Here is a 24,364-nt window from a genome sequence, read left to right as displayed (position 1 = left end):
TACTGAGGGCAAGAATCCCTTTCTCCAGTCCTCTTCCTGCATGTGGTGGAAATTACTCTTTTTAGGGGAGATACAATTTACAGTTTGAGATGTGATACAGATGCAAGGAGAGGTTGGATCCCTGCACTGTGTTCTGGTGTCAACTGGTGTTGGCTGCAGCTTTTTGTGTGCATGGGGAGGGCTGGGCTTTTTAATGGGAGACTGCTTGGCTGCTGGTGCAGGCTCCTGAGCGGGGCGTGGCTGCAGCCCTGTTACGTGGTGAAACTGCTGATGCTGAGGCAGTTCTGAGAAGTGATGATGTCAGCAGAAGGCAGTAAACAGAAGGAACAGACTGTTACTGGTAAACATGCTGAAACAGAGAACGTGTACAATGACATTAGGAAAGCTCTCTTGAAACTCCAAGGATTCCTGTGGTGGTACTTGAACTGTTGCAACATGGTAGATTAATGTCTCAGGAAATCAAATATTTGCAGTTCTCTTCCCTCAACATACAGCACTGCAGACTGTGGGAACTGATACTTGCGTGGTCTTGAAGCACTTGTAAACTGCTAGTAGTGTTGCTAATCCCACTTGTCAGCTGAGTGCTTTGCAGAATGTTATCATCACATATTGCACTCATGTTTTCCCCTCAGTTAATTCAGTCTCCCGTGACCACTCCTCTGGGACTGATAATGTTGAAAACTACTTCGGAAGAACTGGCATGTCCAAGGGAAGATCTTAGCGTGGCCCGGAAAGAAGAGCTCCGCAAGCTGCTCCTAGACCAGGTGCAAACAGTGCTTGGGCTCCTCACAGGTACGAGTTACTGCTCTTGAACCTTGAAACAAATGTCCTCCTTCACCAGCCTTAAGCTGCTAGAACATTCTTGGTTCAGTGAAGCAACATGTTGGCAATGTAGTGGCTGCTTCTGTTTGAACACTCAACTCTATCTTTAGGCATTTGGGTCAGCTTACTGTGAAACAACTTCTATAGTAGAGCAGCTGTATAGCTACATATTTCCTGCTCCTTATTAAGAGGGATTGTGTGTATAAGCACTTGGTAATTTTCTTGGGCTCAGTAAGAGAAGACAGTATTCCTTGTCAAAACACTAAAGATGTGTTCTACCAAAGATCTCTTGCAGTCTCCAGTATGTTTGTTGATTTATCTGTCTCTTAGGCTGTTCTGAGAAATCTTTCTTTGGGCAGGTATTTTGGAGAGCATCTGGGACAAACACAGTGCTACTGCTGCCACTCCACCACCATCCCCAACTTCAGGAGAAAGTGGTAAGGATGGCTAAAGATAGATGATATTTCCATGTACTTAAACTTGCAACATCAGGCATAGATGTCTAATCTCTTGTAATAACCCTTTCCTAGAGCTTTTCATAGGACAATAAATTCCTGGTCAGAAAGACAAACCTTACACAAAGCAATTTCCACTGCTGGGGATGCCCCACAGAAAATGCCACCTCATTGTAAAGTGCACATATAGCTTCTCGTTGTCCTCAGATGGCAAAAAGCTTTCTGAAGTGTCAATGCAAAATGCTCTAACTGGTGCTCTAATAGGGAGTTGGCTTTGTCCTCTCTGAATTTCAGCTGTAAGTGCATCAAAAGCCAAAGTGGAGCAAAACTGAAGGCCTATCTAAAAAAAAAAAAAGGGGTGGCTAGGATGTTGTGTGTGTGTGTGTGTGTGTGTGTGTGTGTATATGTATATATATACACACACACATATATACACACACTATATATATAGAGTGAAAGTTTGTTCTCTACCTATTTGTGTCAGTCTTTTGCATGGGTATTTATCTGATCTAAACTCATTTACATATATTTATAGTTACCTTCAAAATAGAGAATTTATTTCTATGTCTGTGTACTTGGCTCACACTTCACTTATCCTGTTAAGTCTGAATAGGGGGTAAATGCTTTAGGATCACGCCAGGCGTAATGCTCATCTTATGACTACCAGTTTCTCTTGTACCTTGATGTAGCGTGGGTCGTTGTTACTTTTGGCTCACCTGAGCATTGTCCAGCAGATTGCGGTGTCTTTGTTCCTGCTCCTTGGAAAACAAAGTAAGGAGGAATACCAGGATGCAGTGAAATCAGTATGTTGTCCAATCTTGGCTCTGTCTGCTTTTAACAAGGAAAAAGAAGGGCTTAGGGTCTGTAACCCAGTTGTGCATAGGGAGAAGATGAAAGGCTTATGGATCCAGTATTTCCTTCTCCAGGGTCATACTGATACCGAGTTGTGCTTGGTGCAGTGTGTTCGGTGAGTTAAAGCAGTTGTACCTTTGTCTCTCTTGTCTTTGGGACCTTAAACAGTTAATTGAGAGTTGCAGATCACTTCCTTGTGGTCACATTGCACTAGTAGCTTAAGACAGCTGCCTGGGCAAAGCTTTTGTTGATGTTTTGGTGAGTGTTAAAACTTTCACATTTAAGTTTGGGCAAAATTTCAAGTGCTTCTTTCCTGTAGAAGAGCTTAAGACACTTTTATAGTTATATATAAAACATGCTTAATGGGAAGAAATAATTCCTTGCGTTTAGAGAGTGTGAAGTTTGCTGTAGCTAGCAAAAGTTTAAAAGAATTAAAATATTAACAGAAAAAAGCAAGACTTGTATTGTTTGGCAAGGGTGAGTGCTGCAGAAGTGTCAGCTTCACCCACCTGGGCAGCAAGAGCCTCAGTGCTTTCATAAGATTGGGGTCTTCTATAGGAAAAAGCTGATTTATGTTGGTATCAGCTGTTGGTAGCCAGTTCCTCAGTGGCCAAGAAGGACTCTGTGTTGCTACAAACCAGGTTGGGTTGCTTGGTGAGGCCAAGTGTATGCTGCAGATGCTGGTTAATGCAGACATATCCAAGGCCATGCCTGCAGGAGGGGGTGCTGCACCATGAACAGCAGCTTCCAGAATTAATTTGGAAAAAACTAACACTGTTTTGGTTCGAGGTGCTGGTAACTTAAACTGATACAACGCAGAAAATCTCTGTTTTGTTGTCTAGAGTTGTAATAAAAAGTAAGCAGTGGAACGAATTCTGGGCTGATTGCTGGTGGCAGCCTGCTCGAGGTGTCCTCTCAGCTCCTCAGTGGATCACTGCATGGTGTTTGTGCTGAGGCAGCTTTTCATCCACCTGTGCATTCACCTCGTGACTTTAGATTACAGTTCTCAAAGTGAAAGCATTCCGCATTTCTGTTCTGGGTCTTTCCTTTCTCCCCTTTCAGGGAAAACAAACTAACTGTACACAGCATCTTTTGAAGGTAATTGCTAGTAATTGAGACTACACTGCAATTCCTTTAGCAGTTCGGGCTTGGCTTCATTGGGTCCTGTCCATGCAAACTTGCTTATTGGAAACTTTCTCTGTATTTCTTCTGTGCTCTGCCTCAGCTACTCTCTCCATGTTAACTGGTTGTGATTGAAGTTCTTGAAGTCCAAAAGGAAGAACACTGAATGCTTCCCTCTTGTCCACTGCTTGCTCACTTTCTGGTTTCATGAAGGACTATCTTCCATTTTCTTTATTAACGAAAAATCATTTGGGTGGCTATTTGAGGATATGATCAGTTGAAAGATGCACAGTGGAAGAAGAGCACTGATGGAGTTGCTAACATGAGTTGCTAACATGGAGAACCTATGAGGTTTAAAGCCAGATACGCAAGTTTGTAGTGGTGAGTGGCACTCCTAGCATTGCACATCTATGGATCCTTACTTGCAGACAGAGATGAATGTGTGATTGGAGGGTAAACTATGGGACAAATACAGGTTTAGTGAAACTCTGCCATTAAACTCTGCACTGGAGATGTTAATTGTTTCTCTGTCCTTAAAGTCTGTGAAATCTGTGAGCTGACCGAATCTTTTTACCCACATATTGTTATATTTGAGTCTCATTCATGCAGCAAAGTATTCCTGTTTACTGCTGACACTTAAACTTTTTTGTTGCTTAGATGAGGCCAGCATCTTTTTCTCCTATATTCAGGTGAAATTAAAGGTGCTCCAAAAAGGAAAGTAAGTTCAAAGTCCTTATAAATATTTAATATCCTCCATCAGAGCCAAAATCTCTCTAGGAACTTGAAGAAGCTATGCTTCCTGTTTTTGCACAGGGAAGCAGAGTGGTTACTTGCAAGTCTTGCATAGTTCTTAAATAGCACTTAGAGACAATGTTAAACTCATTTCTCATGCCACTTAAGCAAAGGAACTCTGATAAAGTCCTATGTTGGGAAACATTTGAGTTACTGCATCAGTATGGAATTTACTCAGCAATCATCTTGGCCTCTAAATAGCTGTGTGTGATTTATAGCTCTTTCCTTGATGAATCCCTTTGTTAGGCATATGCAGTCGCATATGGTGAACAAATGAGAAGCAGAAATGTTTGCTGCTGCTGCTGACTTGTGCAGAATAGCCTCATCCCAGCCCCTCCTGAGAGTTTTCTCTTTGTGTACAACTACAGTCGATCCTGTAAATTGATCACCTCTTTGCAAAGACACCAGATATAACTTAAAATCTGAATTTCAGTAATTTAACTGGGTGCAAAGCACTGACCAAATGAGTTAGAGGGGCCAAATTTACAGTTTCTGGTGCTGATGGATTGAAAGATGTGAATCTTTGATTCTCATTGATTTTTGTGGAGCTTGCTGGAGTGGACATTTGGAAGAAGCATATCTGCTTCTGTAAAAGCACAGCGCGAGCAGCTCTCACACCTCAGCCTATGTATAGTTGTGGATGACACCATGGGGGCTGCTTTTTTGTAAAGACTAAGTGCAGGGTTATCTAATTCAGCCGAAGCAGCATGATGCCTTAAGTTTCTGGAGCAGAGGGGAAATAAACAACAATAAGGTATGGCAGGGAGTTATGAATTTACGATGTACGACATCGATCTTGATGACAAATGGAGACTTAAGAGGTATCTGTTCATCATGCTTACTTCTGAGTGCTTTGGAAATAGCTCAGTAAATCATACCTGTTATTTTCATACTGCTGCTGTGTTGGGTCATTTCACTTTCCAAAGAAAAAAAAAAAAAAAGACTACTTGGATTTTCTGTGGAGAACTTCACGTTCTGTAATGTAGCAAGTGCCTGTGGATTTCTAAAGGTGAAGACATTTGTACTCAAGAGTATTGAATAACCTGGGGAAGGTGAATAGGTTTTCAGCATGTGGAAGCCTGTAAGGTAGCCGGCAGCTTCTGTGGGGAAAGGCAGCTGACCCGGTGGTGCCCACTTAGATTTCCACAAAGCTTTCAACAAGGCTTTGTGCTAAAAGCTTTAGAGAAAGCAAAGACCATCAGGGATAAGGAGTCTCTGGATCGTTAATACATTGGTTAGAAGGCAGGAGACAAAAGGTAAGTGGAGATAGTCCCCTCTTGCCATGAAAAAGGAGGTCACCTGTGGTGTACTGCTTGGGACTGTGCTCATGGACATACTGTTAGAGACTTTGGAAGAGGGCTCGGTAAAGAGACAAGGAGGCTTGTCAAGGGCACCAAGGTGATCAGAATGGTGAGGAAGAAGGTGTGACTGAAGACCTGCAGGAAGGTCTTGTATGTCTGTGGGCCAATGGAGGGTGAAACGCAATGCGGATAAGTATAACCTATGTTTGGGTTACTCGTGTATATATATGTGTGTATATATATGTACTCATCTCATGCCAAATCATAGGTTCCAAACTTGCCTTCAGTATGCAGAATTCCCTTCTGAGCATTGCCCCACATAATTCAACAAAAAATTCAGGTCAGTAGCAGTCAAAAATAGCTATCTGCGTCAGTGCTGTGTGATATTAAGGTTCATCTACACCTTGAATAGTGGCTGAAGTTCTGGTCTTCCTATATCAATAAGCGTAGAGTAGAAATGATAGCTTTGTAGAAGGGCAGTAAAGATGATTGAGGGTATTGGATGGCTTCCATATAAGTAACAAGAAAAGTGGTACTCTTCACTTCCTCAAAGAAATTGAGAGCGAGGGGCTGCAGTAGAAGCCTATTGAGTGACATGTGAATGGAAAGAGATTATTTCTTTTCCCTGTTTGGGTACAGGAGATAGGAAATGAAACAAGCAGCTGACAAAGCCCCAAACCAAACCTATCTTTGCATGTATAGTTAAGCTGTAGAACACTGTCACTGGATTTTGCAAATATTAAGTTTATGTGGCTTCAGTTGGAGACTAGGAAAAGTCATAGAAGGGGGGTCCCTGCCCATGGCAGGGGATTGGAACTAGATGATCTTAAGGTCCTTTCCAACCTAGACCATTCTGTGATTCTAAGATAAGTCCTGAGGCTGTGGAGAATCCTTCAAACGCTGCCTGGCTTGGGAAACCTTTGTAAGGCAAGTGGTTGGAGGCTGGGGAATGTGGTCTGTGCCTGCCTGGGCTTTTGGTCACTGACAAAAGGTACCATATTAAGTAGGCTTCTTGGTCTGTCTCAGAACATCTGCTCTTACATCATCCACAAGCTGTCACATACAAGCAGATGCAACTCTACCAAGGTTCAGTGTAACGTGGATGTGCCAGAGAACTCGTGCAAGCTTACATCAAGGATGGTCGACCTTGTGAGGGGAGTGAATTCATACTAACTTCCTAAAATACACTCCATGGCACTGCTGTTTTCCAAAACACTGTGGGTGCGCTTCGCATTTTGATCTGATGTGAGATCTGAACAAAACTCTTGAATTCCTGAAGAGAAAAATCCCTAGTTCATCTCAGACAAATCTTTGTGCACTAACCTGCTGAATGCCACAGGCTCTGATAGCTTTTGCTTTATAGCTAGGCTGGTCAGTTGCAGCTTTTGAAGGTAATTGTCCTGACTTATAATGCAGATGTGTGCTTTGTTTCCCAGGTGACCTGTTGAGTAGCCTGTTGCAGAGTCCCAGTGCAGCCAAACTATTGAACCAGCCAATCCCCATCCTTGATACAGAAAGTGAATGCATATGTTCCCTGGCGCTGGAGTGCCTGGCACACCTCTTCAGCTGGATCCCTTTGTCTACTAGCATCACTCCATCACTCCTCACCACCATTTTCCACTTTGCTCGCTTCGGCTGCGACACCCGCGTGCGGAAGATGTCTTCTGTGAATGGCAGCAGCCAGAACTCGGTGTTGGGACAGGAGCGTGGCCGCCTTGGCGTCTTGGCTATGTCTTGCATCAATGAACTGATGTCCAAGAACTGTGTGCCTATGGAGTTTGAAGAGTATTTGCTACGGATGTTCCAGCAGACTTTCTACCTCCTGCAGAAGATTACCAAGGAGAACAACGCCCATACGGTGAAGAGCCGGCTAGAGGAACTGGATGAAAGGTAAGAGCAACCAACAGCTAAGTAGCTGTGCTAGGGCCTCTTGCTTTCTAAAGGATAGTCTTTATTACTTTGTAGTCATGCATGGTGTGTCTAATCGCCTTTTTTTCAGAGCACTGTGCTGAGGGAGGCAGGCAGAAAGGTAGGTGCCCACAGGTAAGGTTCTGGTAAGGGGCTGAGTTTGCTAAGGGACCATGGTGGCGCACGTTGGTATTCTTTCCTGTCCTCTTCCTCCCCTTTCCCCCAGTTCGTTACTGTTTGACTGCAGGTCTGAGGTGGCACAAGAGCTGAACCTGCCCTTCACTCATTTGTAACAGAAAACAGAAGAGGCTCAGTGAGGTAAAGGCATTGCAGTATCCCCTTTCCTGGTTGGTATCTGCCTTCTCTGCTTAAACTCAAACATACAAAGAGTGGGTAGATATTCTACGAGTCAAGAAAGAAAGTCATGAAAGATATTCTGCAAGTCATTGAAAGAAAATAGAAGTAGTTTCCTACCCTTCACTGAGATGTGACAGTTTCCTCATTGCTTTTTCATTTTTACTCCTTTTTAAACATCACCAAAAGACAGCCTGGGGAGCTCCATTAATGGCAGCAGTGAATGGCTCTGCTGCAGGGGCTGTCTGGCTTGACTGGAGGCAGCAGGGAAGACACAGCATCTTGGGAGTCTGTGTGTTGTCATTTTCCAGACAGTTACTGCCATCTTTTTTGCCTAAAACAGCTGAATTCTTTTATATCAGATATAACCCTACTCCATAGAATCCCAGACTGGTTTGGGTTGGAAGGGACCTTAAAACTCATCCAGTTCCAGCCCCCTGCCACATGCAGGGACACCTTCCACCCGAGCAGGTTGCTCCAAGCCCCTGTGTCCAGCCTGGCCTTGACCACTGCCAGGGATGGGGCAGCCACAGCTTCTCTGGGCACCCTGTGCCAGCGCCTCAGCACCCTCAGTGTCTTGCTGTTGTGTTGAGTGGTTGAATCCGTGTGTTGTCAGGTTGGTGGAAGAGGCGAGGGCTTGAGGCTGCGTGTCTTTGCAGGCTGCTGCCATGGGGAACCTGGCAGGCTGGGGCTAATGATGGCAAATAGGTTGTGACTGTGCGAATGTTCCCAGTGTCTTGCTACAGATACATGGTGCTGCTGTGTAAAGCTTCTGATCCTGGATGCAGCAGCAAGGAGCTTTGAGCTTTTGGGTGCTTTTTGTTGGAGTTTTTTTTGTTTGGATTTTTTTTTTTTAATATCCACTCAAGAGAAAAAACAAATTTAGGAAACAAACTGTGAATCCATTTGTAGAGATGACTTCCATGTTTCTTCTGTAAAATGCCCTTTTTCCATCTCTTTAGATAGATGTGTAACTTTGGGGTGGTAAATTTAGATTAATCATGACTTCTGCTGAACAGTAAATTCTGTTTGTTCATTTTTTACTAACTTGCTCTGACTTCAGTATCACTCGGTTCTAGAAATAAGACATGTATGAATGTGCCACCATTGCATACATAGATGTGTGCACAGAGAGCTGAGAATTCCACTCTGGATTTCAGAAAAGCTTTCCTGGAACCCCACAATCTCTTCTATCGCTTTGTTCTTTCTTTTATGGAAAGCATGAGCAAGCAGCCTTCACTGGCAAGGCTGCAGAAGGTCTCTAGCTGCGTTGGCCTTTGTGATACGGTATTGCCATATCATGTGTTCTGCTGCTTAGATATGTTATCCACAGAGATTTGTTGGTGTCTGTAATTGTGAGACCCCTTCATTGTGAAGGTCTGAAATAGGAATGTAACTAAGATGTTCTGGATACTGGAAAGACTTAGCTGGCTTCTGGAGGAGTGGAGCTGACTGTCCTCTCTGTGGAAAAGGATGCAAGGATTTTCCTTTTGTCACTGAAGGGCATAGCTATAATTGTATGTCCAAAAGAACTTACTGCATGAAAGTGTCATCTTGTGTTGGACTAACAAATTCCTAGAATCATAGAATGGTTAGGGTTGGAAGGCACCTGAACAATCAAATTCTGAAGAGAATTGGTTAGTTTGCTGTCTTCAGAACCTACTTGCCCTGGGTCCGTTCCTTCCCTTCCTCTCATGGTGCTGATTATTTTTGTTCTTTTACAACATTGTCCTGAACAGCTGGTACTACCAAACTAGTCCAGGAAAAGAATAAGCTTAAACTATCTTTTGCTTTATTTGTGTTTGGTTTTAACTTGAAGATCCCAAAACATGGCAAGTGGCTACTAGGGATCCAACCAACGGCCCAGTGGCTGCAGAAGGACCTTTGGGGCTGTCAGAGCTAGGGACCAAGTAAGAATTTCACTGGTCTGAGATCAGAAGCTCTTTAGAAAATAAAAAATTAAAAGCATGAAGGAAGTGTTTGGATCTGGACTCTTTCTTTTCCTGCTAGCTTTATTTTTGAAGTGTTTGATCTGCAATCGGGTATGTTTAGTGATCTCTTGTCAAGTAGGCAATGCCAAATAAAAAGGAAACTTAATCTTTTCGCATATTCAAAGTATCATGTGGTTTTGTAGGCTTGTAACAACCGACAGTGCTGCAGCTCTATGTTAGCTGGCAGTGCTTCTTGTCTTGAGTGAGATGTCATTAGGAAGAGTAGGGTTCCCCACCAAGAAAGAGTTTGCAGAAGGGAAGAGCAAGGCAGTACCGTAAAACCAGTCTGTTCATGCATTTCTGAAACTTTGCTAAGCCTAACTTTTTAATTAAAAGAAAAACTTCAAGTGCACTTTAGAGCTCTTGCCATGCGGGAAGGATGGACTTCTCTGCACGCAGCCGTGCCACTGGGTTGCGGGAGCTCTCGCTGTGTATGATGCTGCAATGCATTGGTCCTCTGATGGATGTATTGAACTGATGGAGTATTGAACACTCTCATGTATAGATAAATATGAGGATGACTTCTAACCTTAATGAAGCTTGTGTTGTGCAGGGTGCTTCTTTTTATCTGGTAAAAGCTTACTTACCCCACTGTGGTCTTGGTAGTTCCCCCCCAGCTGCATACTCAGGAACGCTCAGTGCTTCACCGAGGTCGCGCTCTTGCTGGACTCCCTTAAGTGTTGGTAGCAGGCTTCCTTTGGACCTTCACTTTATGCAGTCCCAAACATTGAGTAGTCCCATGCTTTGGAGGAAGATCTGTCTTTATAGTCTAATTTAGTCACCAAAGCCTGGGCTCAGTTCAGAAACTTTTGGATAGTTGGTCTGCACTGCAGAAGAAACCATTCTTCTCAGCCCCATGGTGCTTCCACTACCTCGTGTAAATGTAACACATGTATTGCTAACTCCTGTTAACTTCTTGCTTCCAGCTGAATTTCTCAGTGGTACCGTTTATTCCACTAATCCTATCTACATCAGTAAGACAACCCCGGCTGTTAATTATTCCTCTGGGTGGGGAGGGCGGGGGGAATTGTGCTTATTTGCAGGCCTGGTTGAACTCAAATATATTTACCTGAATACTAAAGTTGCTTTTGACTAGACTGTCTTTTCTACTGTTTCAGGTATTAATGGAATGAAGGGTTGACCATCCTGTAGGTAATTGTTACAGGGCTTTATGTTTTAATTGTTCTACTGGCTGTTAATTGTAACTTTCTTTTATTAAAAGGATTTTGAGTGAATTTCAATGAAATTGCTTTCCCTTTTGGCATCCTTCATGTTTTCTGAGTTGTTTTCTCCTTTCCCTTGTAGCTACATTGAGAAGTTTACGGATTTTCTCCGTCTCTTTGTGAGTGTCCACCTACGACGAATTGAATCCTACTCCCAGTTCCCTGTGGTTGAGTTTCTGGCACTGTTGTTCAAATACACTTTTCATCAGGTACAGCCCTGAGACATTGTTTTTCCACAGTCTGTTCTCTCTTCTGTTTTGTTCAGCAGGGCTAGCTTGTTTTCCCCAGTGACGTTGATACCTCAAGTTAGCCTAGAAAAAAAGCCTATTAACTTGTCTTTGTGGCACTTCCCATCTAGTGCTGGGGACTTGGAAATGGCTTTAATGTGCCCTTGGATTTAGTTGGAGACAGGGGTCAGATGTAGTTATCTTGCAAGAACAATTTGTCTGGTGTTTATCTTTGGTTTTGCTTTTATTTATTTGCTAGTCCTTGGAATGGACAGTGTTGTCTGGAACAATCATAGAATCCCAGACTGTTTTGGGTTGAAAGGGACCTTAAAGCTCATCCAGTTCCAACCCCGTGCCACGGGCAGGGACACCTTCCACTCGAGCAGGTTGCTCCAAGCCCCTGTGTCAAACCTGGCCTTGAACACTGCCAGGGATGGGGCACCTCTATCTTGCTCATTTTGTGTTTGGGGATGCTTTTTTTCTCCTGAATCTGATTATTTTATCTGAGGCTTTCCTTGTAATTTTTGGTATTGTATCAAAAGCCAAGGTTTGGGTTTTATTGTGTGTTATCTTGGTGTAGAAGCTGTCACGGTGAATTCAAACCCCTGTTTGCCCCCACATACGAATAATGACAAGGCAGCAGATTTATAAAATGATCGAAGCTGATGCAGCGAGTCATGAGATGGGTTAATGCTGAGACCAGCTTTGTAATTCCTGGGTTCCTACCTTTGTGCAAAATCTCTTGCTCATCTCTTGACAGCTATTAATCTCTCCAGTGACCTCCTAAAAATGTTTTAATAAAGCAAGAAGTCCTTCCTGTGAAGTGCATGCTAACTTGTGTTTTCATTGTGTGAAACCAAGCTTGCCATAGCTTGCAATACTCATTGTGAATTTTGGGATATTTCAGCCTACACATGAAGGTTACTTTTCTTGCTTGGACATCTGGACACTCTTCTTGGACTACCTGACTAGCAAAATCAAAAGTCGTCTGGCAGACAAAGAAGCAGTACTCAACAGGTGAGCAGTGGGGAAGCTCTCAGGATGTGACAGTTCAAAGAGCCTTCATGGTCAGCATGGCAGGACTGTGAGAAATAAGCTGTTGCTTACTCCAGCTTCACATGTGGTCGGGACCGATCCTCTAAAATTGTGAAGTAGAAGAAGCGTAGATTTCAGTGTTTCACACTTACTCAAAAGAATTTAAACTGAGCAGATTAGGGTAGAAAACTGTCACATACGTTGTGTGTGAACTTGGCAGCCAGAGGAAAAAAGCTTTGTAGTCTAAAATAGAACTGTAACACATGTTAGCAAATTTTAGAGCATGCTTTAGCACATATTCAGAGTCAGTTGCCTGGTAAGTGTTCACACAGCTTGTACAAATAATGTAAGAATTAGGAAAAAAAAAATTTAATTAGGATTTTAAAATTCCTGTTGAAATGGAGAATGTGTCTCTGAGAAATATTGAAGAGACTGTGTTTGGAAGTTAGAAGTTCCCCTTGCTTATCTCTGATGCTGGTTGCGTGCATCAGTTGCAACAGTGGTTGGCAGCTCTGCCTTTGTAGATGCTGTATCCTGAAATGGGTGCCTCTCTTTGGATAAGAGTCCCTTTGCTGCCATTTTAAAAATCTGGGGAATACACTGGTACCCTGTTCAAGTTTTGGAGGCTTAGAAGTGCCATGGCTTGTGCTGTGTTAAGTGCAGAATGAAGCTGCTTTCCCTTGAGCACACGAAATGTAAGTGGTTGGCTTTTGAAAGGCAGCCTGGCATCATAACCCCAAAGAACAAACATGGAACAGGCTTACACCAGACAGTACTCTTCCTCTCAGCATGGGAACTGTGGGGTTTTCATTTCTCAAGTAGTAGGTATTTGCATTTGAACTTTGTTATAATTTGTTCCTAATTTGCTGCTCTCTGCCTAATGCTGTTGAACTCTGCCTTGGCGTTCTGCTTCTCTTCCCCTGGCTAATGTGCTTGTGTCAAACAGTTTGTGATGGAGAACATGGAAACATACAATAGCTGTCTCTAGGAGATGTGTCAGACTATAAAACAGATCAAAAAGCACACAAGTGGTTGAAACTTGTACTGCTTTGTCCTTGGTGACAGCACTGACACCAACAGCTTCCTGCATGCGCTCAGGCGGGTGAGCACTGCACTTTGACAGCCTGGGAGTGGTTACACCGCAGGAGCACAGATGAAGTTTCCTGTTCTGTGGTTGACAAACTTTGCATTTTGTACACACTGCAACTTTTGCTACTGGATAAATTGCTAAATCCAGAGTTATGTCATCTGATTACGAGAAAAGATCGTAGCTCGGCCTCCTTGCACAGAGAGCTATCAGTTGCTTCAGCTGACTAGGCTGACACTTGGATTGCATGATGCTCTGAATCTCTGGTAGTGTATCCTAATGCCTAATTTTCCAACCTGATCTCACCTAGAAAAGAGCATGACCTTTGCACTGGACCGCAGCTGAGAAGGGAGAAAGGAGGTTTTTAAAACAATCAAATCAGCCCCACTTGAAAGCCCCAAACTTTGGCGCTGTGTCATCAGGAATGACGGCATGCTCAGGTCGCTCTATGCTCATTTTGCAGCTTAGCATTATTCTTAGGTGATCAGTGAGGAGGGTTTTCTGTGCTCTGTACCAGCTTCCTAGCTCCGAGAGATGAAAAGGCATTTTTCAGTGACATGCCTTTAGTGTTACAGTACAAGTAGTTAAAGGGCTGGCTTTGTTTCAGAGGACAAAGGCCTGAATTCTTTGGCCGACAGTGTAGAGAAGGAGGATAGCAGAACAAATAGCCTCAGGGGAGTCCCTCTTTTAAGGTATACAGCAATAACTGCCCTGTTTCCCGTGTTTTGCATTCAGTGCCCAAAAGCAGAGCATCAGACAGGCTGCTGAGGAGCAGCTTAAGCAACAACTAGCTCTCGGTGCCTCCTGTTCATGCACATCTGCTGTTATTCCTGGCCAGCCACTTCTACCTTTCCTGTTTTGAACATGTGGGCTGCTTCTATTGCTAACAGTTCTCCCTTTCCCTTTCAGAGGTAGTGGGATATCAGATATTGCCAACTTCTTTCCTTGCAGGTAGTGTGTGACCTGAAATGACACAATACTCTTAATCCTAGGATCTGCTTGGTGTTTCCTCAACAGACACCTAAAGCTGTGCTGCAGGCTCTTTGCTGTGGCCCACTTGAAACTGTCATCTGTGTGATGTATCTTCTTTGCTGGAAAGGCTATGGCACAGCAATTCTGCAGAATTGTTTTATCAAACTCTTGCTCTGTTTCTCTCTGGTCATAGGTACGAAGATGCCTTGGTTCTGTTGCTGACAGAGGTGTTGAATCGAATCCAGTTCAGGTATAACCAGGCACAGCTGGAGGAGCTGGATGACGAGACACTGGATGATGATGTAAGGAGCAGAGTTGAACAAGGACAGCTACAGGTCCAGATATTAACTCTTGCACTGGTAACACCTGGAATGTCATTCCCAGAGCTTGTGCTTTGGAGTACAAGCTAGACAACTGCTTCTTCATTCTGTGTGGGGTTTAAAGTTTAAAGCAGCATGAAATGCTTTTGACAAAAATGTATTTCAAGTCACACTGAAAAGATATTATGTTTGTTTTTAACTTCTTTTAACTCCTTTGGGGCAGGAGGGGATATAAATACTTATGTTCTGATTCTCAGAGGCATTAGGTGTCCACATATGGTTGTTTTGGAAATTAAGTGCTGAACCATCTCTGGTGCAAAAGCTTTAAGCTGGAGCAGCTCTGCTCTGGAGCCAGGCTGAGAGAGCTGGGCTTGTTCAGCCTGGAGAAGAGAAGGCTCCTTAAGGGGAGACCTTAGAGCAGCTTCCAGTGCCTGAAGGGGCTGCAAGAAAGCTGGAGAGGGCCTTTGGACAAGGGCCTGTAGGGACAGGCCAAGGGGGAATGGCTTTAACCTGCCAGAGGGGAGACTGAGATGAGCTCTTAGGCAGAAGCTCTTCCCTGTGAGGGTGCTGAGGCGCTGGCACAGGGTGCCCAGAGCAGCTGTGGCTGCCCCATCCCTGGCAGTGGTCAAGGCCAGGTTGGACATGGGCTTGGAGCAACCTGCTCTAGTGGAAGGTGTCCCTGCCCATGGCAGGGGGTTGGAACTAGATGAGCTTTAAGGTCCCTTCCAACCCAAACCAGTCTGGGATTCTATGATATTTCTACTAAGTCGGTATTAGTAAACATCATCTCAGTACTGATAAATCTAGAAGTGGAATAGGTCTCTAAAATGGTTGAGAGAGAGTGTTCTGCATAATGGATGCTTGTCATCTGAGCAGTAACTGTGCTTTGGGAGTGAATGCTTGTACCTTATCACTCTAGGGAAACATATGCCCTCATGCCCAAAGCCTGGCTTCGCAAAACTATTCTTCACTAGATTCCTAGCGGTACATGAGAATCACGAGAGCAGTATCTGTTCAGCATCTGCATGTCTGCAAAAGCCAAGCTCTGGAAAGGAGCTGGCTAGTCCCAAGCATCAGTTAAGACCTACTAGTCTGCAAAAAGCTGTTTCCCTGTGGATGTGCTGTACTTACCTTGGCGTTTCTTCCCATAGCAGCAGACCGAGTGGCAGCGGTACTTGCGCCAGAGCTTGGAAGTGGTTGCAAAAGTCATGGAGCTCTTGCCAACTCATGCCTTCTCCACACTAGTAAGTTGTTATCCAGACCAAAAGTGCAATGTGAAATGAGCACCAGCTGCTGCAGTTTGTTGCAAGCTGTTTGATAGAAGCCACAGTGCCAAAGATAGGAGGGAAATTTGGTTTCGGATGTAAAACCTTGGCAAGAGGAGACCAGAAACTGAAGGAAAAAACCTTGGAGTTTGGCTTTGTCAGATTTCTTGGTGTGTTTTGAAGTGAGCATCTGAGTCCTACTTGCTGGACACTAAGCTCTTTAGAAATTCCCATCTCTCAAAGTGTAAACATTTGGCAGCAGTCCTTCACTGATGTTTATCTTGGGCTTTATATTAGGAGGCAGCGCTGTGCATTGGGCAGATGGGTCTTAAGGAGAGTGGAATCTTCATTTAAACGAAAGGCTAGATATAAATGCTGAAGCGAGTGTCTCAGACAATTGGGAATTACATCTGATAAACAGAGAAGTGCTTCTCTCCAGCTAGTGCCACTGCTCTTGCTTAGAATTGGTAGTGTAAAAGATGTTGGGGTTTGTAGCATTACAGTGGGTTTTGATGAGGAGATCTTGAGGCTGTAAGCCAGCAGAGTTCAACATTCAGAGTAGTCAGTGCCACCTTGCTGGGTGAGAGGAAAGACACGTAGTAGCAGTAGGATCTCAAAGCAAGCCTGTTAATTCTCCTGGAGATACTGTATACCTGGACCTCTGAACCACATTCTCAAGAAGCAGAGGAAATGAAGCTGCTGCAGAGGCAGAAGGTGCCTGACCTGAACTACTTTTAATTGATATTTTTGTTTAAGAACCATTCTGGCTGAGCTAAGCACTGTTACTAGAAACTCTGAAGTAGTGAACATAACAGCCCTCGTGTGAAAGTAGAAGTTGCTCTGCAGCGTGGCACACGGCATAAGTCTGCAAGAGGCAGACAGAGGAGCAGCTGTTTCACTGAGCATATGGGTCATATGGTGAAGAGCATGTGGCTTCCTTAAAGTAGCACATTAACATGAGGAAGACTATCTGTGGGTTTTTTAAATAGGTCTCCTCCTGCAGTTATATAAAGACTCTCCACTGTTACTTAGGCACAGCATGTTAGAAACTTGATGGTGAGTGCTTTCTTGAGCCCTGCGTTATGTCACTCTTGTATACTGGATAAACTAGGAGATGCTTAAGCAGTTTCAGGTGCTTCTCATGGTGCTCCGCAGTACTGTTGGATACAGTGGCTGGTCTGTCAGTAGCAAATAATTAAAAACGTCATACACCAACTGCTGTTACTCTATCCCATGCTGGACAATGAAAGGCTGTGGCTCCTTCTGCTCATGGATGAGAGAACTTTCATAAAATTAACCACCTCATATGGGGTGACTTCTGCCAATATACTGAAAAGGTTAGAAAAATACTCTTTCTGATGGGTTGTCTACAAGGAAAAGGTCAGTGTGCAGTTTTGTCCTGTGTGGATAAAAATGCATTCAGGTACAGCACAAATAATCTCTTAATTCAGATCACCGAGGTACCTTGGCTGGCTGAAAGCTGCTGACAAGGCTTTCTAGTCTGTTTGCACAATACACTTCCTCTATGGTAGCATAACCTGTTGCTCAGCTGAAGTATTGCCAGGATCAGGCATGTTTGCTCTCAGTCCTGCCGTCTGTTCCCAGACCAGGATGCATGAGGGCTGTGGTGGCTGCTCCCTTGGCTGTTTTCCGCCTGGAGCTTTCTTAATGCATCTTGCAGCTTGCCTGCTGCAGTACTTCCCTTTTGCACTGCTGTAGAGATGCTCTGCTTGGAAACTTCTTTGGTTGAACAGTATTTTAGTAGCTGCATTTTGAGGAGCTGATACTTATGGGTGAGATGGCTGCAGCACAAGCGTCCCGTGCTCCAAGCTTTGCCTTTCCTCTGCTGTGTTTGGTCTGAGTTATACATCCATCTGTATATTCATAGTGGGGCATGCTGTGCCATCACTTACGCTTGTCAGACCATTATCTTGTTAGGCTGATTGCTGGTATTTGTGGGAAAGGGAGAGCTACCACAGAAAAGTGCCTTCAGGGTGGTGATCTTGAGGGCTTTCATGACAGCTATCAAGACATGAGAAGCTGTGGCATGCAGGATCAGGCCAGGGCCTAGCAACTTGCCTCTTCTCCAACTGTCTTTTTGAAAACACTGGGGAGAAGCAAGAAAAATGTGCACTGTGTAATCAGTAGTTGGATGTTAACTGCCTGCCAAGCCCCAAAATCACTCTCTTTTGTTGTCTCTTCTAGTTTCCAGTTCTGCAGGATAACTTGGAAGTATATCTGGGACTCCAACAGTTTGTGGTCACTTCAGGGACAGGTAATAACCATTGTGACCCTCACTCTTTGAATAGCTGATTGCAGAAGCCATTTAGACCTGCTTTGGTGTTGCTTCTTCCATATTCCATTGGGGGTCTGAACATATGTATGGTGTCTGATGGTTCCGTAAACTACCGTAGCGGACATCTAATAATGTGATTTATTTTCTTGTTAAAAACAGGTATGCAGCATCAAATACTACAGTAACATGGATGGATGACCTTTTTCCTCCCATTAAACTTATTTCAAGAAAGGTTGTGCTCCCATTTGCTTGGGGCTCAAATCTCATGTGAAGTTGTCCACCATAGGAGTATTTTTATTTAGGCTTGAATTAAAACTGTTGTGAGTAAATGAGAAGATGAACTATTTAGGCTGTAGTAGTAGTTTCTTATCTAGCTGGCATTTCAGGAGCCTTCCTGTATGAAGTAGCTTACAAAGACACCAGTGCTCTCAAGTGAATATAAAGCACGAGTGTAGCTTTATTGCTCCTTCCTGAGAAATAAGGAAAGTGATAGTAGTGAGATCTGTGTGAGGAAAGATTGTAGCTGAGGTTATATATAAGTTTTCTGATATGGCCAGCAAAGGAATCTCTTGTATTTCAGTACTGTGTACATGGAAATGTGGTGTTGCAGAACATGTTTGCCTTTTTAGTTAAAGGTCTGGAGTGTTTGGAGAACTGGTATATATACAACTGAGTGGTAGGATGATTGCATAAGTAATAAGACTGGCAAATCTAGTTATTGGTATGTTTCTTACATGAGAAATATGAAAGTAATGAACCACATTTCATATAGAAGCAAACACTATTGTTACAAATGTGCCTGTGCTGTTGGAACACTTCTAACGCTCTGGCCAGGAGAGGGAGTTTGGGTAATGACCTTATCTGCAGAGCTGGGGTGGCTTTTCATGTCAACCGATACACAGAAAGGCTCCTGTTTATGTAGGTATTAAAACAAATAGAATAAAATAAATGTATGAAAGGCTGAAATACTTGGTAACCTGTTTCAGCCTTTAAATTGGAATTCAAAATGTGGCAGTCAGAACAGTTGAGCTTGTCTTGCCCAGTTTGAGTATTTCAGTCACTTGGGCAGTGCTGCGATTTGAACTGTGACCCGCTGCCGAGCTAATTGAAGAAGAATGCTTGCAATGTAATTAGAATAAACTTTGCATTTCCTGTAGCTCTGTAATTAGGTTTCCCAGCCCAAAGAGCTGTATTTATTAGAACACATACCCTTATGACTTTCTCGCACAAGATTTTTGAAGTATGAGCTTTCAGACTGCTAGGCTGTTAGTCAGTGGCTGTTAGCACAAGCAATTACTGACACTGAGGTCTGTTGGCTTCATTGCTAATGAACCTTCCTGTCATTCCAGGTCACAGGCTGAACATCACTGCAGAAAATGATTGCCGCCGCTTGCACTGCTCCTTAAGGGACCTGAGCTCCTTGCTGCAGGCCGTCGGGCGCTTAGCAGAGTACTTCATTGGGGATGTGTTTGCTGCCAGGTTCAATGATGCTCTGACAGTGGTGGAGAGGTAGGAATGGGTTTTGGAGTTTGCTGTCCTTTCACCGGTACAAGGAGCAATTGCCACCACTGCAGTGAGTGTGAAAACCAAGGTTTCTTTCTGCCTCCCCTTGTTATGATTGAATTGAGATATGAAGAACTCAATGGCCAGAATCTTGTTACATTCATCAGTGCTGTTTCCCAGGTAGCTTTCTAAATCCTTAATGAAAGAACTAATAGGAGGGATTAAGTAAAATCAGTCACGTGAAAGATTGAAGTACTTGTTTTCCAGCATCTGCATGTGTGATGCAATGAAATGAGATGTAGTTTGATTACTTCAGAATTGTGTCTCTCAAAGCTAAATCACAAAAATCTCGTAAGTGGAAAGTGAAATGCCCCATCCTGGCAGTGTTCAAGGCCAGGTTGGATGGGGCTTGGAGCAACCTGGTCTAGTGGAAGGTCTCCCTGCCCATGGCAGGGGATTGGAACTAGATGAGCTTTAAGGTCCCGTCCAACCCAAACCATTCCATGATTCTATGAAAAGACCTGTGAAAACCAAAAGGCAGGCATCATTCCATTTTTTCCCTCTAAGAAACTTAATTAGCACATAGTTGCAAATTACAGACCTTCATGGCTTTACATGACTGCATTGGTTATGTTTTTTCCTTTCCATGCAGGAACACTGTATTTGTTCCGTCTTACTGCAAATAGTGAAATAAGCTCTAAATTATTTTCAACTAAACGGTCTAAGCCTTGTCTACATATTAGCTAAATATTGACACAGACTTGCAAAGAGCTGCATTCAGATAGATGTTAAAGCAGATTTCTACATGTGTATATCCATCTCACCCTGCTGTGTATGTGTTCACTTCCAGGTTGGTAAAAGTAACGCTGTACGGATCCCAGATTAAACTGTACAACATTGAAACCGCAGTACCATCTGTACTGAAACCTGACCTTATCGATGTGTGAGTATGAGACAGACACTGCAAATGGTTGGATCCAAACTTGGTATTTACATGGGATGGTACATCCTCAAATGGATGTACTCAGGTTATTTAAAGAAAAAGATATTTGTGATGAGAAGTAAAAATACCCATTAGCTCTAAAACTGTTATTCTGCCCTGTACTAATGGCTGTAAAAGCTTAGTTCTTTTGCAGTGTAATTAAACGATGAAATAAGTGTTATAATAGTGGTGTTTTAAGAAATTGATCTACTGTCTGTGTGTAGTTCCACTGTATGGATTTTTTGCTGCTAAAGCCAGATCTATGGCTCAGGTAAAAGATGTTTTTCCTAGTACGGGGTTTTGAGTCCTTGGCTTCCAAGACGAACATGTGCCTTCCAGCTATGCAGGTCATTTCTGAAACAAAAGAATACCTTCAATCTCAAAGTTGACATTAAGTGTGAAATTGATGCTGCTAGTAATAGAGCCCTCTCTGACAGCCTTTTAAAGCCCTTCTATTCCACAGGCTGTGTAGTACAAACCTGTTTCCTGCCAGCTGGTGTTCATGAGCAGAATTTAAGATTGACCTTCTGAACACATCAAGTGCTTGTTCTAGTTTGCAATTGCCTGTACAGGAGCTCCTTGAAAACCACCTTGAGATTTCGTCATGTAGCTCCCTGGATTTCTCCTAATAATCCCAAGTTACCAGCACTGACTTTTGTGCAAATAATGTTCTTTTAATGGTCTTTTTACTTTTCCAGTTTAATATAATATGGGAGGCTTTTTTCCATGATCTGTTGGTGAGGGGTTTTCTTCTGTGTACTCCCAGAGAAATGTCCTGACTCAAAAATCTTAATATGGCCTTGTGTCAAAAGTATAATTACGAAGTATGGTTATGTCCAACCTACCAGTTGATTAGAATTTGACCTTATCAGATATAATTATGATTTGACCTTTTGGCTTAATACTATTGCTCAGTGAGTGAGTCCAGTTTCAGCACATGTTTAAATATGCCTTGAATATACAGGGTCTGAGACAAAAAAATGGTAGTAAGTGATTTTTAAAGAAAAAGCTGCCAGCTTTGTCTGAAAATACCAATATTCTTTTGCCATGTGCTGTCAGAACTATCCCCCATGCTCAGGATGTGGGCCCTTCTGCAGCTGTCCTGGAGGACATGTGCCTTTTATCCCATGTATGTATCTTTTTCTTGCGCTGCTCCTCCACAGGCACGCTCAGTCCCTGGCAGCACTGCAGGCCTATGCACACTGGCTGGCACAGTTCTACAGTGAAGTTCACCGCCAGAACCCGGAGCAGTTCATCTCGCTCGTCTCCACCACTCTGGAGGCTATCACACCCCTCATCAGCTCAAAGGTACCTTTGTCAGCTCTGGGCTGAGGCAAGGCTTCTGCTAGAACTGGAGACCCTCAAGGGGCAGAGCTGTTGTATTCAGGTGTTTAATGGGCTGCTCTGGACCATGCTGTGGTTCCTGATATGAATCATTCTGAAAGAGTCATAGAATGGTTTGGGTTGGAAGGGACCTTAAAGCTCATCCAGTTCCAACCCCCTGCCACGGGCAGGGACACCTTCCACTAGAGCAGGTTGCTCCCAGCCCCTGTGTCCAACCTGGCCTTGAACACTGCCAGGGATGGGGCATGATGTCTGTCAGGGATGAAGCTGGATGTCTGTCTCCTAGAGCTGCAACAGGTGTCTCCTATAGGGTGAGACCAAGAGGAGTTCTAGATAGTGCTGTAGATCAGGCTAATACGAAATAAGCAACTTATAGGCATATAAATTCAGCCTAATTATTTTATGGCTTGATGCAGGGAAATCTCTCTTCCACGCTATTAAGGGAACTGATCTATGCTCTAATTGGCAAATAAATACTATTAAACGGTCTTCCTTGTGAAAAGCTGTCAATGACAGCTCAATGTGGTGTCTGACACCAGTGGTGTGTCACATGCTGGTGTAACTGGGCAGCCTGACCACCCTCTCTTTCAGGTGCAGGAGAAGTTGCTGCTGTCTGCGTGCCACCTGCTAGTCTCTTTAGCCACCACAGTGCGACCAGTGTTCTTGATCAGCATCCCAGCAGTACAGAAGGTGTTCAACAGGATCACAGACACTTCTGCTCAGCAGCTTCCTGATAAGGTGATTGTCTGAAGCATGAAGTGTGTAGATGAGGTGTCTTTGAGAAGCTGTGCCTCAGCTCATACTGTAGTAAGGTATAACCTCAAAAATAAAGGGCAGGGGCAGTAGTTATCTCTGTCCTGTGGCTATGCAGGCGTCACAGTGATACAGTTTGTTAGTAATGATCTATTTCAAGCAACAGAATAAGGAAAAATCATAATTGCACCCCTTAGGTCTTATTCCTTCCTCACTTGTTGACCCAAGACACAGTCTCTGATACTGCATTCTCTTTACAGTAGAGGCACATTGATTCTGACACACAAAAGGTTTTCTGTGAAACTTCAATTAGCATTCCACATACCTCACTCCAAGTTAGTATTTATGTTACAGAAGTACTGAAAAGCCACAATGGAGGCTGGGATGTGGTTGTATTGTGTGTACCTTGCGGAGCTGCTAGTTTTCACTTAGGCTCACCTGCTGCTGTTGAACTATTTCCTTCGATAGTGAGCGCTGCTGATAGAATCATAGAATCAACCAGGTTGGAAAAGACCTTTGAGATCATAAAGTCCAACCATTCCCCAGCACTGCCAAGGCCACCACTAAACCATGTCACTAAGGGCCTTGTCTACATGGTTTGTGGGCACTTCCAGGGTTGGTAATTCCATCAGTGCCCTCGGCAGGCTGTTCCAATGCCTGACCACCCTTTGGGGAAGAAATTGTTCCTAATATCCAGTCTAAACCTCCCCTGGTGCAGCTTGAGGCCATTTCCTTTTGTCCTATCACTTGTTACTTGGGAGAAGAGACCAACTCCCACCTCACTACAACCTCCTTTCAGGTAGTTGTAGAGAGCGATAAGGTCCCCCCTGAGCCTTCTCTTCTCCAGACTGCCAGATGGAGAGACAGAAAATGTCCCTTTGCTCTGGGGCTGTGCTCTAGCAAAAAATGCATTGCAAAAAGGGTCAAACTTTGCCTCTTTGCTTAATATCACTTCCAGGCCCAGGTGCTGGTGTGCAGAGCACTGTCAAACGTCTTGTTGCTGCCCTGGCCAAACCTTCCAGAGAGTGAGCAGCAGTGGGCAGTTCGTTCCACCAACCACGCCAGCCTCATCTCTGCCCTCACGAGGGAATACCGTCAGCTCAAATCCAATGCCATCTTGCCACAGAGGAAGGTGCAGCTGGAGGACAGTAAGTACCATGTGTCTTGGTGTGTGCTGTCTTCTGACACCTGCGCTGCAAACTGCTGATAGGTGACATTAAGCTGATTTTTCCCAAGAATTATTTTGCCTGAGAAACAGTGTTTAGTGTATGGGGAGGACAGGAAAGGAGGAATTTCTGTTTTCTTTCTTTCTTTAGAGACCCTTCTCCTGTGGGGTGTGTAAAGGGCACTCTCACTCCAGTTTGCCTATAAACTCTTCCATCAAAGTACTGTCTTCCTCAGTCATGCAGGGAAGGTGGGGTCAAATTTGTTGATAAGACTTCCAATAGCAGTGATTACATTAAGAATGTTTCACAGCCTAATGCTGGAACACTGTAGTATTAGAAACATTGGCTGGAAGCAGCATTAATGAAGATTATGGTTATAAAAATTTAAGGGAGGAAATAGAATTGATTCCAGACTTGGGAAGAAGTGTAGAGGGAGGAGAGCCCTAAACTGATTTGGTCCAGGGACATTTGGGATGTTTCTGTTTATATTTTGGGACTGCTTTTGGGGGTGTCTGGGAGTTTTTTGGTTGGGGTGGTTTTGGGGTTGGTTTTTTTGTTTGTTTGGCTAGGGTTTTTTTTTGAGAATCACTTTAA

The 24,364-nt window shown here is 43.8% G+C and overlaps 1 protein-coding gene across 12 annotated transcripts in view; it reads left to right on the top strand.

Moving 5' to 3' along the window:
- The window catches only part of XPO6 (exportin 6), a 55,686-nt gene that overhangs the window by 23,877 nt on the left and 7,445 nt on the right, over positions 1-24,364 (top strand). For 5 of the 12 annotated variants that reach the window (XM_030482104.1, XM_030482094.1, XM_030482098.1 and 2 more), the window contains exons 5-17: positions 633-792; positions 1,182-1,259; positions 6,781-7,234; positions 10,903-11,029; positions 11,955-12,064; positions 14,335-14,500; positions 15,613-15,705; positions 17,932-18,001; positions 19,372-19,531; positions 20,376-20,468; positions 21,671-21,815; positions 22,443-22,589; positions 23,563-23,752. In XM_030482104.1, coding sequence (XP_030337964.1) covers positions 633-792; positions 1,182-1,259; positions 6,781-7,234; positions 10,903-11,029; positions 11,955-12,064; positions 14,335-14,500; positions 15,613-15,705; positions 17,932-18,001; positions 19,372-19,531; positions 20,376-20,468; positions 21,671-21,815; positions 22,443-22,589; positions 23,563-23,752 — 1,993 coding nt within the window. The remainder of the gene's footprint in view (positions 1-632; positions 793-1,181; positions 1,260-6,780; positions 7,235-10,902; positions 11,030-11,954; positions 12,065-14,334; positions 14,501-15,612; positions 15,706-17,931; positions 18,002-19,371; positions 19,532-20,375; positions 20,469-21,670; positions 21,816-22,442; positions 22,590-23,562; positions 23,753-24,364) is intronic. The other 7 variants (XM_030482101.1, XM_030482097.1, XM_030482096.1 and 4 more) reach the window with 7 other exon arrangements.

Source organism: Strigops habroptila, chromosome 4, assembly GCF_004027225.2.
Source record: "Strigops habroptila isolate Jane chromosome 4, bStrHab1.2.pri, whole genome shotgun sequence".
Taxonomy (NCBI): domain Eukaryota; kingdom Metazoa; phylum Chordata; class Aves; order Psittaciformes; family Psittacidae; genus Strigops; species Strigops habroptila.
This window is presented reverse-complemented; position numbering and strand designations above follow the sequence as displayed.